The sequence below is a fragment of the Cheilinus undulatus genome, linkage group 16 (genome assembly GCF_018320785.1).
Source record: "Cheilinus undulatus linkage group 16, ASM1832078v1, whole genome shotgun sequence".
In the NCBI taxonomy this organism is placed as follows: Eukaryota; Metazoa; Chordata; class Actinopteri; order Labriformes; family Labridae; genus Cheilinus; species Cheilinus undulatus.
The window spans coordinates 11,701,009-11,714,502 of record NC_054880.1 but is presented as its reverse complement, the minus strand read 5'-3'; the positions used below and the strand labels follow the sequence as shown (position 1 = coordinate 11,714,502).

The window sequence follows — 13,494 nt, the reverse complement described above, 5'->3', positions numbered from 1 at the left end:
TGCCCTAAATTAACAGCATTGGTAATTACCAAAATCATTTTTTTTTATCTTTCTGCAATGGTTAATACGCCAATATATTGAAGCTCTTTAACCAAAATGATATTTTTAATTCTAAAATATAATTAGTATTGTTATCCATGAATTTTCAAATGTACTGATTTACAAAAATACTGAAAAAATAGTAAAGCACATTATTATTTCTTGATTAATATGTCAAATTATAGTTATTTACTTGCATTCCTGAACAGAAAAATGAGTTTTAGTGCTTGAATGTTATGCGTGATTCATTTCTGACTTCTCAGAGAAGCCCAGTGAGCCGGCTCAAATTTGGGTATAAAAAGGTGAATTCAGTTTGAAATTCCTCATTCCTGATCAAAATGATAAAACATAGAGAGCTCGCTGAAAATGAAAGAGTCCGCATTAAAGCACTTCATGATGCTGGATGGTCTCTGAGAGAAATAGGGAAAGACATAAAGTGTTCTCACAGTGTGGTCAAGTATGCTTTGGAGTCAATTGCCAAGACTGGTACGTACAAAATGCGCCAAGGAAGAGGCAGGAAACCAAAGTTAACTGAAGCAGATGTCAGACACCTCAAGATTTTAAGTACTAGAGGCAGAAGGAAGAGCACTGCTGATCTTCAGGCAGAGATGAATGCTTCTAGATCAGAGTTTGAGAAAGTCTCCAGAATGACCATAAGCAGACGACTGATGGAACAAGGCGTAAAGGGAAGAATAGCTGCTAAGAAGCCATTATTGAGGCCTGCAAACATCCAGAAATGCCTCAGATTTGCCAGGGAGCACAAACACTGGACTGTTGATGACTGGCAGAAGGTACTCTGGACGGACGAGTCCAAGTTTGAACTCTTGGGTCAGCATGGTCGTGTTTATGTCCGCAGAAAAGCTGGAGAACGTTTTGATGCCAGATGCATTGCACCCACAGTGAAACACGGAGGGGATTCCATTATGGTATGGGGTTCCATTTGTGGATACAGCGTGGGAAAATGAGTGAAAATGGATGGTATCATGAACAAGAACGCCTACCACATCTTAGTGCATCATGGAATCCCTTCTGGACTGGATCTGATTGGTCGTGGGTTCATATACCAACAAGACAATGACCCCAAGCATACTTCAAAGCTGTGCAGAGACTGTTTGATGAAGATAAAGGAATCTGGAGTACTGGAACTGATGGACTGGCCAAGTCAAAGTCCGGATTTGAATCCTATTGAACAAATTTGGGATTTAGTAGATTCAAAGATTGATGGCACAAAAGTTTTATCTAAAGCAAGTCTGTGGGAACAGCTAGAAACTATTTTGAACTCGATAACAAAAGAGACTGTGGAAAAGTCCATAAAAACAGTGCCAGCAAGAATGCAAACTGTTATCAAGGCTAAAGGAGGCCATACAAAATATAAAGGTTTTTGGTTATTATGTGTGAAAAAGGACTATTTTTTCAGTTTGTTATTTGCCAAATAAATAACAATAACATTTTTAGCTTTAAACAAGTATTTGAAAGATTTCTAAAATATTTATGTTTTCTTGTTTTTATGACAGATGGTCTAATAAATTTGTTAAGCACTGTATATACAGTAGCTATAGACTGATATTTGAGGTGGGTTTAGACTGACATTCACTGGTTATAAGCCAATATTTACAGCTGATATAGGTTTATTTACAGTGGATATAAACTGATATTTACAACTAATACTATGGTTTCAAGTATTTGCAAAACTTCAGATCTGCCAAAACCAAAAGTTAACTTTTTAAGCTCTATCTTCAGATGCTGATATCATGTCGATAATATCATAGGATCATACTAGCATAATATTGTTTGCTAATATGACTTTTATTGTAACACGGATGTTCTTCTTTATTGGTATCAGATGTTCTACGGTCAAATATTTTGTTCTTGTGTCATAAGGCACCGAAGGGGTGTAGATGTTAACTGGTCAAGTCTTTTTTTTTCTTTTACTGTGCAGGGTGAGAGAGAGGACAGCGGTAATTAGTCTTTGTTTCCTGAAAACAAAAGCTTTGCCTCTGCTATGTGTGTGTTTGTGTAGCCTCTGAAAGTTTGCCTGCTTTGCAGCCAAGTGATTAAATTTCATAATGCAGGAATCCATGCTAACAGAGGCTGAGTTTCTCTTTTGACATCGCTGGACTCAGCTGCAGCAGCATGGCGCGTGACCCAGTTTGACTCCCAAAATTTCAACTGACTAGCCTGGAGAGTTTTTCCTTTAGATCTATTATTTCCCTTTCACTGCTTCTTCTCTTTCCACTGTCACTCTCTGCAGCATGGATCACTACGAAACAGCTTTGCTAACTTTTTGATTACTGTTTATGTGATGAGAGAATGAAAACATGACTGGATTTCACACAGTTAACTCCTGTTTAATGAACACAAATTAGAGCTGTTGTTAGAGAAATATTATCCAGAAGCGAAACACATTAGCTCCAAGTTGACCTCTTCAGTTGTCTTTTCATCGCTAACATCTCTGTTGTAATTAGCTGGTGCTGTGTTTTTTCTCTTTGTGTGTGTGTGTGTGTGTGTGTGTGTGTATATCTTTGAGTCAACTCCTGTTAATCCACTGTGTAAGTTTATATGGGGGGCTCATTCCTCCCCCTCTCCCCTCTCCTCCGCTCCTTTAATCTCTTAATGGCATGTCGGGGTATCACTGTCTGTCTGTCTCTCTGTCTGTCTGTGTGATGGGCCTTGGCTCTGTTCCTGTCCGCTCACTGGAGCAGGTGTAGTGATCCACTTAGTTCTTATGTCAAAACATAACTTACCTAACTGTCTACAGTACAAGAACTGCAAGCTTTTGATGTGTTCATCATCCCAAAGAAAGAGATCTCAGCAGGTAACAGGGTGGACTTTGCGGTCTCTGCCAAGTTGGAAACAAGTTATCCTCTTACCACTGGCGAGTAACGCCAAAACCACAGGGACGCAATTAACTTTAATAGATAAAATTATTTATATCGTGATTTTTTTAAAGGGAAGGGACAAAGAATTTATGAAGCATGATTATAATGATTTCCTCCACAGTGAGCTGGATTGTCAGTGAAGACTCGATCAGGTCCACTGATCATGAAGTCCAGTTTCTCGCTGTGCGATTAACCATGCCTGAATACCCAACAGTCTGAGCTTGATTGCTTATGCATGTTTGACCCAGCCATGCCAAATCCATTCGTCTTGATGGAGCTAAGCTGTGTGTAAATGTTTGACTGCTCATTTTCTACTGACCATTAAAAAACACAGCGCAATGATTTTTTATCAAGTACCTGCTCTTATTTTCTCTTCCTCCTGCAGCTTTTAAAATGTGTGTAAATAATTCAGAGTGAATGAACTAGACTCAGAAGTTCTGACATTGAATAAGCCCTAAGGATGATTGAAGTTAAGTTATAAAGTTAATTTGGGAGTTTAAAGCTGGGATAGATGTTAAAATGTCAGTCCTGCAACACTGGAGGCATTTGCTGCCGTGTAACTAGACCCAGTCTGCCCTCTATCTGCAGAGCATGATACTGCATGGAAGCACTTGACTTAAGTTTGCACGCATGTGGCCTCATCTTCCTCTGCAGACTGCATTTCAACTGTTTATCCAAGCATTTAGTGGCCACTCTGAAAGGTTTTTAAAGACATCATTATGCTTTCCTGTGCTGATCAGATGGTGTTAGAATCTAAACATTAAAAAGTATTTGCCTTCTTTCATCTACAGGCACCTTGTCAGTGTTTTGACTGAAACGCTCTGTTATATTTAGCCGTGCTATTCAGCCTTGGATTGGCAGGTCAGGACTTTGGCAGACAACTCGACAGGAAGTGTTTGTGCTGTTTTACCAGTGAGGATGTCAGAGGTCACACAGCTGCAGGGGAATACTGTGGAAGGGTAGCAGACAGTAGTGATGGGTCAAGGCCACCACACAGCTGCATGAGGTGTGACCGAAGCCTCAGACTAGCTGTTTTAATCACATACAAAAGGAATGAGTGACAGCGTTACAGAAACTCATAATCTGAGGTTCCAATTCACTCAAGTAAGATTGTCATAATCTTCAATACTTACATATTTTTTTGAACCAAAGAGAGACAAGCAGTGGTCAGTTCAGATTAAACCATCAACAAATACCGATATTTCTCAGGTCTATAAGGCATCTCAAAAATAGGGTTGGCTCACTACTACCAAGACATCCATGTATTAGATGTATGCTGCTTTGGACAGAAGCACCTCCTATATGACATTGTAACATAGAAGTAAAGGAAACAGGTAAACTTCTCCACAAAACATATTTCCTGATTTTCCTTTAAAGTTTCAGAGGATTGGATTGGATTGGCTTTGACCACACTCATGTGGTGTAAGGTTTTGAGGAGAAACATTTTCTTATCTGATAAGGTACTTTTATCAGCACAAAACATTTTTTGATGTAAAAAGTAGTGAGGAGTTTCTACTGAGTGCAGAGGTGACTGAGTTCAATCTGACAGATGTGAACTGAAAGGAGGAGGAGGTGGAAAGCCCTAAATTATGCTGTTGCTACATGGATATGAAAGTCCAAGGTCAGACTGTTCACACCGATGTGACTGTCCTTTCCTCATCCGGCTCCCTCACTGCTCTTCCTCCCTTTTGCCCTTCATAGACAGATTTTCTCTTCCTGCCCTCCTGCATTTGGCATACCCACACAGCAGCAGAACTTAGTGAATATCCTATAATGTTAAAAAGAGTTGAGTTTTGGCAAGCTTTTGATTTTGGCATATGAGGGCACAAGATCTTTCTTTGTGACTCCTTTCTTAGTGAGAGTGTGCAGAAGATGCTGCATAGGAGCATAGCTTGTTTGAAGTTATTTTATTGATTGATTGCTATAAATTCAGTTTTTTGCACTGGGCTTATTTTAGAGACTCCTGTTGATTAAATTGTGATATATTGCTCAGCCTTAGTGAAATTCGTAAGAAACTGGGATGAGAAAGTGAAGAATAAGAAGCCAGAAAGGAGCTGAAATTTGCACTTGCTTTAGCTGCTTTAAGGAGTATAACTCTGTACATGAAGTGTTTTACCAACAACTAAGCCAACGACACCCCCAGACTCCTTTTTTTTGTTAAAGTATTGAGACTTGGAATGCACTGATGCAGTAACAGTATCATTATCAGTGCTGATGTGAAGCTTTAGTACTCATACTCATAAAAGACTGCAGATACTGTACTTTATCATTTTACAGCATTATGTATGCCTCATTATAGAGCAGATAAGCAAAGTTGGAATAATGCATAATGCAAACATAAACAAAACTAGAGCAGACTGTTAAGTATGCACTGGTAAATTGTCAAAATGGAGGGTGAAGGAACATTTAATAAAATGAGAACTTTGAAGGTATTAATATCAAGTATTCATATTTGTACTCAGTGTAGATGAGTGTCTGCATTCAGTCAATCTTTGTATGGCACCAATTCATTAACTGAAGTTATCTCAAGACACTTTACAAAGAGAGCAGGTCTAGACCGTGCTCTCTGATGTATTTTCAATAAGACCCATGATCCGTGAGCTCAGCATGAGCACACAGCAAAATCTGTACCACTGTCTTAGTTAATACTGATGCTTTTACAGTGTCTATATGGGGTCCACACCACACAGTGTTGCTCTTCTTAACACTCACTAGTGTTACTTTAGCTAATTACAAAAAAGAAAGCTAAAATATGGTTTTAACATAACAATGTGTAATTTCCTTTCACTTCAGGTGTAAATGTGTTTTTTCAGTTTTAATTATTGACACATTGCAATGCATGTTTCATAATTAACAAAGATTGCCATTTTGTATTGGTACCTGTGGCACAGTCAGGTGTTCTCTGGTAAGGATGGAGCAAAGAGACAAATGCAGAGTAGGGAAGCACCTTTTCACAAGAATCAGCACATCCTTGCCTCCAGACCATGACTTTACACAGGCATGAAGTTACTAACTCAGTGGATAACATCATTCATAGTGCAAAAGTGTCTAACATAAAAAAGACAAGAATATCATTTACATACATCCAAATCACAGCTAAACACTTTGCCACAAGGCATCATGAGAAAATTCAAACCTCCAGACTTTAAATGGCAGTGGGCAGAGCTTAGATAAATTGTCTGTCTGTAGAGTTGGACTAACACTGACTGCATTAGCACAGTCTAGTAATTCCATTTTACTCAGAATGGAGTTAAAATTAGACTTCTTGAGCAGACAGTTGTAGCTTATTTTAGTTTAGTTGAATACACTGTTTACATTTCTTTAAACTTACTCCAGGTATAATTGATTTTATAACTTGGCTGCAGTTTATGATAACTTTCACAAGTGATTAATCTGATTATTATTATTTTGATGAACAGACATTTCTCACTCTTTCTAAATATTTCCTAAAAATAATGTCTGCATTTTTTACGGTTTGCTTGACAATGCACATATAATACAAAATAACGGATGATTATTAACTAACACTTTCAATATAAAAAATACTTTCTACTGGCCCGCTTTATTTAAAGGTCTTTACATCTAAGTTTCTGTTCTAACACTAAACATGAAAATGAGCTATATATGCCCTTAGTTTAATATGCTTTTGCACCTATCAGCAGTATGTTAGCATCTTGTGAGCTGCTTTGAATAAAAGCCCTGTAAATAAATGAGATGTAAATGTAGTCTCATGACCTGGCATTAGTAGATTTCTCCTGAATTAATGTAAGGGGAAATGTTTAGCTGTTTTGTTATGGTGTTGTGATCTTAAAATGCATACAGCCCTGCAGTGTGTGTTGCTCTTTGTGTGCTGTGATGGTGTTGGTGTATTTCCATAAGCTGATACAGTTTATGACTCTAACCTGAACTCATCACTCTACTGTATGAGGACAGAAAAAACTGTTGCTGTAATCTCATGTGAAAGCATGGCAGCTGGTTTAGATGTAAAAATGTTTCTCTGTCTGTCTGTGCATGTGTGTTGTCATATTTCTTTGTGTGTCAGGGTGACCTTACTGGTATCCTGGCCGTCTTTGTAAAGGATGCTGCTGACGGAGAATATTGAGCTGTTACTGGGGGAGGGAGAGACGAGAGGCATGACACACTGCTGCATTAAAAACACAAGCAAACAGAAGAATCCTCAGTAGGAGGCATATGCAGAATCATTTGGTCTCATTCCTGTGAAGATAAAAGCTGATGTTAAGTCAGTATGCATCTCTCCATGTTGGTGTGTTCGTTGTCGTGCCAATGAGTGTGAGATTTCCCCCTCTGATATGTGAATGAAAGGCGTCATTCACGTCCAAACACAAACAGCCGACTCATCACCGGCGTTACAATAACACTCTCTTCTTCCGTCTCTTTTCCATCTTTCCTCCTCTTTTTCCCTCCCACTTGTGTCCATTCTTTACTGTTGCCTGACATCATCCCCAGGCTCTATTACACCCTGGGTGCATCCATGTTTGTGTGCCTTTGGCAGAATTTCCCCAACGCAGCGTTTTCTGCAGAGAGGGGACATGAGATTAAACCTCTGACCTCTTCATCCTGAGAGCTGACATACTCACACATGCTCAGAGCCACACAGAGACATTAAATCAGCAGGTGTGCCATTTGAAAGTTGATGAATACAAAGATGAAACAAAAAGTCCTTTTACATAAAAGAACTCTGGGTTTTTTTCAGATGTGTAGAATTGGAAGAAGTTCAGAGATTTATGCAGGTTATTTGAGTTCATTATAGTGTGTTTGTGGTTTCAGTTTGAAGGACGGTTTGAGCTCAAAGGAGGAGTTTTGTTTGCTCAGGATGTGATGTAATATTTGTTAATGATGAGGCATGCAGCAGAAATATCCTAGTGGGAAATCAAACAATTATAACTGAAACCATAGAGTGATAAATTCACTGAAAATGAAAAGAAATTATTAAGGAATGTAAAAATTAGAGGCCAAATTCTTAACAAGTAAACAAGAAGCTTCATCTAGTATGATGTTTGAATGTAAGAAAAGGACCTATCAGTCTGAGCTGATTGGTTTTATGTTGATAGATGTGCTGCTGGTCCTGCTCTCTGTGGTTTCAGTCGGCTCAGCACACACATGTTGGTCTCTTCTGCCCCACAGTGGCAGCTTCACGCTCTCTACCACGACAAACATGTGGTCTCTGTATTTCCTCTTTAGTTCACTTCTCTTTTCAATCACAGTACTGCATTCAGATTCTAAGACTTCAAATCCTCTTTTCATGTCTTTGAAACCTTTTTTATATTCCCTCAACTTTCTCCTTTTTTTTCTTTATCAGCACAGATGGAACTCACATACAGTGGTCATTACTTTCATTTTTAATCGATCTGCAGATAATTATCATGGAGATCTAAATCTCATTAGCAAATGTAGCAGTATATAAATCAATGTCTCCATCTGATGTATTTTATTGACAGCTGTTTGAATGCTTTCTGATTCACAGATAGACATCTTCTTCATTGTTTTGTAAGGGTTACTCTCTGTATAACTCACTTATCTAACCTGGCATTATCAATCAGCTTCTACTACACGAGCTTTCCCCAAACGATCATTTTCTCTTTCAGTCACTATAATCGGTGACAGTTTGTCTTTGTTTGTTAAAGGTAGCCTTAGATACTGGAAACATCAGGTTTCACTCCCGCTTCTTGTTGGCACGTAGTTGACAGTTAGTCATAAGCTTAAAGAAGATTAGCTTTTATATGGAGAATAATGATTCTGTTTCCCTTCATGACTTCAGTTTGCATACAGCAGCAGCCTCAGGTAGTCCGTTTCCTGCAGGGAAATTTAAAGAACATGCTGCAGTTAAAACAAATCTCCATATTTGGTCATAATATGAAAACATTAGAACCTGTAAGAAGACTGCTTTATTGCCATAAGCTTCTTATTTAAAGAGCCTTTGTTTTCAAATCATTCTTTCTCATGATCTTTTCATCTTTATAAGCTGTTTTCTACTGAAACTTAGGGAACTTTGAGCGTCTTATTTTGTTTGTTTGTGGAATACGGGCATGTTTTCACTTTCTCATGCTGGGTATTATTAAATGTCTCATCTCTTTATGATGATTCAGGACACCGTGAATCAATTTCTATAACTTTTCAGTAGGAAAAAAAGGACTGGGAAATGTTAAGTTACAGTGCTTATCATCACTTACTGACATAATGACAATATAAGAATAATTGCAATTTACTGTTGCTGTTAATACATAACGTTTTTATTATTAAATATAAAAGATAGGTGGTTTTTTTTTTTTTGATAATCACTATTTTACATCTTTTTTGTTATATGAGACAGTTTTCTATACTTTTAACGAAATATACAATACTCTAGCATTAATGCACTGCTATTAACTGTGTGTGCCTCTATTGCTACTTTATTATTAGATCATAATACACAGAATATTTAAAAACACTGAGCATGGGGTGCAGGTGGCCTAGTGGTTTAAGGTGGGCCCCAAGTACGCAGCCGGCCCGTGCTGTGTTCATGGTGGATTAATGTTGACATTTTATAAATAACAAAACAAAGAGAACAGTCTATATATGTGTTTGACTGGAGAAGACAAATTCACACTGCTCTAATCAGACTTTATTCTGTGACTGAGCCACAGTGGTGGAAAGCTGGCAGCAGGATCACGTCATCATTTCCTCATATTATCTAGTAATTGTTGCAATTAGGAAATGACTAATTGGAAAGAACCACATTAATGCCTTCTCCATATGACCTTAATCAGTTTGTACAGCTGAGATTGTGGATGATAAAGTGTCTTATTAGACAATAGTTCTTGTCCCAGTGAAAACTATACAGTTAAAATAAAGTCAGCAGACATTAAGGCTAAAAAAGCCCAGATCACATCAAGTAGCAGCACCCAAGTTAATATGATTCGAGGCAGAGTTTTCTCCTCTGACAGCTATGAAATGTCATCAGATTGATTGCTGCTGTGTATTGTTTGTTCTGGTCGTTGCTAGGACTGAAATGTCAGCGGCTTTTCAGAGCTGAGTTGATAGCTAGACCACACTCATACTCACACACACATGCAGAGACAGAATTGTCTACAAGGTGAGAATATCTGTGAGACCCCCTGGGTTCCAGTCAGCAGCCTGATTCACGCTGAATCACATTGTAAAGTCTTTGCTGTAATGTTTCTAGCATGCATGCTCAGTTAGACCCACACAGTGATCGCCCTCTGTCTGAAGCCTTTGAACGTGCCGTCACAGTCAGCAGACATCATTCAAAGATAGCCGTCAATAAATATCACAGTCAGGATGCATTCTCACCTAGCAACAGAGGTAAACACACAAACACACAACCACCTCTCTAATATGCACACACACACACACACACACACACCTTCCACAAAATGTGTGCACACATAGATGCAACATGTGTTTCTATAGAAACATAAAACATGTTGTTTTATGCTCATATATAAAAAGTAAGTTTAATTTGAATGACTTGAGCATGCTTAGATAGTGTCAGACACAGACAGGAAGGCATGCATGTGGGTATCTCCCTGTGTGGTTTTATTCAGAGTCTGTAACAACCACATAGACACCCAGAGTCATGCATTTCCGCCCGCTTAGTGCCATTTCTTCTATTTAACAGTTTTCTAACTGTGCACTCAGCAGCAACTAGTCCAGTCGCTTGTTTCAGGGGAATGGAATTCACTGTAAGAGTGTCAGAGAGCGAGCAACATTGAGAGAGAGTGGGAAAAGGAGGGAGAGGGAGAGAGAGAGGCATAGTGGGAGAGAGTGGAGGGCATCTGAATGGACAGAAGAGCTAAGAGAAGTTATTAGCTGCAGTAGTTTTGTGCTGAAAGATGCTGAAGAAGACAGAGAGGAGGATCGTTTATGTGGATTGTGTCGTAATAGACGAAATGAACCGTGAAGGATTACTATGATTCTTTGAGAACAACTGCAAGATTTGCTATTCATGCACTTTAGGACTTTACCTGGAAGTCCACATTGTAGCTGCAGTCATTTTTGATGTTTTGTACATTTTTGGAAGATTTCTGATCAGCCAATCCATCAAAATGGAATTCCTCACTGACCACACAGTCATCATGCCCCTCCTGGTTGTGGCTTTTCACTTCTTGACAGCCGCTGGAGTTTGGTTTTACCATCGTCTCTCGAATCGTTTTCGGCCTCCTGCTTTTGAAGAAGGTAACTCTCACTCTATCTGTCCAACACTGCTGAGAGGGAAGGATCAGCTCAACATTTCTCCTCCTAATTTGTTTTTTACTGCACTTCTCTCTTCTGTCACAGCTCCAGCTATAATTTTTATCTCTTCTTTGTAGAAAGAAGGTGCTTCCTGTCCAGGCTCCACCCTTCCTGCTCTGTCACTTTTGTAATAGAGAGCTGAACTCATCTGTCAGTGTCTACATTTTAACTGTCACTTGAAGTGTTTAGCTCAAGCTTAAAATAGGCTTTTGTTGAACATCGATGCTATGAGGGAAAGCTTTCTTAGCATGTATGCCGCCTCACGTTTTCTGTTTAAGTTTAGAGGAATGTAAAGTGGCTTGTTGTGCATAAATATATAATTTTCTCCTCTTACAGTGAGACCAGTTTGAAGCTTCAGTGCTACTTGACTTAATTGTTGCATCTCATCTGCATGAGTCAGTGGAGCACAGTCTTCCATATTTGGCCTTTTAGAGAGAGAGGCTGGGATATTTCATGGATTATTGAATCATATCCCTATAATTTAGTCTTTAAATTGTAGTCCATGCATGTTTGTCTTGTGACATGCACTGTTGTGTTTTTTAAAAACATGCTCCTTAGAGAACAAGGAGCCGCTGTGCTGCTAGTAAGCTGCTCAGTCTCATTATGGGTCTAATTGTTTGTTACTAAGCGTAAACTCTGACGTGGCTTCACATTTCTGCAGCATTAAGCACATTCTCTCAGCTTCTGTACTTTAGCCTTCTTGCTAATGCTCAATTATAGTCTGATACATGACATAAAAGCCCTTTGTGTTCAAAGCAGAGGGATAGGATGTTTACACTGTTGGTAAAGTAACTCATGCTTTTGTTGTAGATAAAATTCAGTGTAAACCTGAGCTACAGTTGAGTTGTATTTTTTATTCTTTGTAGGGTTGTCCCAGTACCAGTAAAAATCAGAGACTTTGGTACCTGTTTTGATACCATGGCAACAAAATAGATGTCTCTTGACACTCAGTACTGGGTGATTTCTTGTCTTCAGTTGCCAAAAATTGAAAGCAAACTCCTGCTCTGTCTGAACTATGATTTTGAGCAATTTGGTCAGTATGCTAAGAAAGAAGCAGGATGATATCAATACAGATGGATTTTAGCCAAAAAAGTTCATAATTGTATCCGTGATATAAATATTTATTTTGATGCATGAGGCGTACGATGCATCAGTTTAACATTGGTAATGGCTGACATTTGTCCTGTTTATAAGCGTCGGCCATTGGCCAGATGATGTGGCATGAATAGAAATTAGTGGTCAGTAGCCATTGTGTCCAGTTGATTTCATGCTGGTATCTGGAATATCAAGCTGCTGAAATCAAAAAAAGATTCTTTACAGGACAGAAAAAGTGACTCTGATCTGTTGATGGCCAAATGTGAGAGAAAATATTATAATATACCAGGAGTCTTACACCAAAGAAGAGACTAAGAACAATAGTGTTGGCGTCAGCTTTTTGATTTTTATGTCGATCATCAGTATAGGCCCTAATTTTCACTGTTGGTGCTTTACACTACAGGTCTCTGATACAAACAGCTAATATATTGGCTGTAGATAACAGAGGAATAAGGAGTTTTTGGCTGAATCAACAGACCTGCTTCCATTGAATTTGGTTTGCCTTTCATGCCTTCACTGTTACAGAGGACAGTGGATAGAATTGGAAACAGGGATGAGAGAGTGGGGGAGAAACATGTGGGAAGGGAGTGGCAGGCTGGACTGGAACCCAAATCTTCCTAACCACTTGGCCTACTGCCCCCCCACCCCCCTTAAACTTTAAAGTGTGTTCTAATGACTGATGTTTTTTGGTCTGATCTACACTTATTTCAGCACATTAAAAGAATTAGAGATGAGCAATATTATTGACATGGTTTATCAGTGCATAAAAACTCAAAAAGTCAATTATCAGTATTCACATATCACATATGTATTGGTAAAAATCTAATTACCATGCATTCCTACTAGTTAGCTGTCTTATGAAACGTTCCTGAAAGCTTTCACTTTCAATATTATTGCTCATTTAAATTAAAGATAAATTCATAACTTTGACAGCCTTAATTATCTAATGAGCCTTTTTAGAGTGTCTCATTTTGTCCGAGTGCAATTATCAGTTTGTATTCACCTAGGGAGAAAGATCTTTGATGGCACAAGAGGGCAGATCAATGAGGGAGATCAATGCTGAGAGCTCAGTGGATGAAAAAATATGAGAGAGCTGTAGAGCTCCAAAGAAATAGCATGCACGGCTATGGTGCATATGAACGACTGAGACATAGAGGCAGGGTGTGTTTATTATTAGGGGTAACATCGTAAAAACAAAGGGTCAAGATGTCAAAATGAAATCTTATGG

General features: G+C 38.7%; 1 protein-coding gene across 14 annotated transcripts in view; it reads left to right on the top strand.

Moving 5' to 3' along the window:
* macf1a (microtubule actin crosslinking factor 1a) overlaps positions 1-13,494 on the top strand; it is a 297,525-nt gene that overhangs the window by 111,788 nt on the left and 172,243 nt on the right. The window contains exon 1 of one of the 14 annotated variants that reach the window (XM_041809551.1): positions 11,000-11,114. The exons of the other annotated variants lie outside the window; for them this stretch is intronic. Coding sequence (XP_041665485.1) covers positions 11,015-11,114 — 100 coding nt within the window. The 5' untranslated portion in view covers positions 11,000-11,014. Of the gene's footprint in view, positions 1-10,999; positions 11,115-13,494 lie in introns of those variants that run through there. 14 annotated transcript variants of the gene reach the window in all.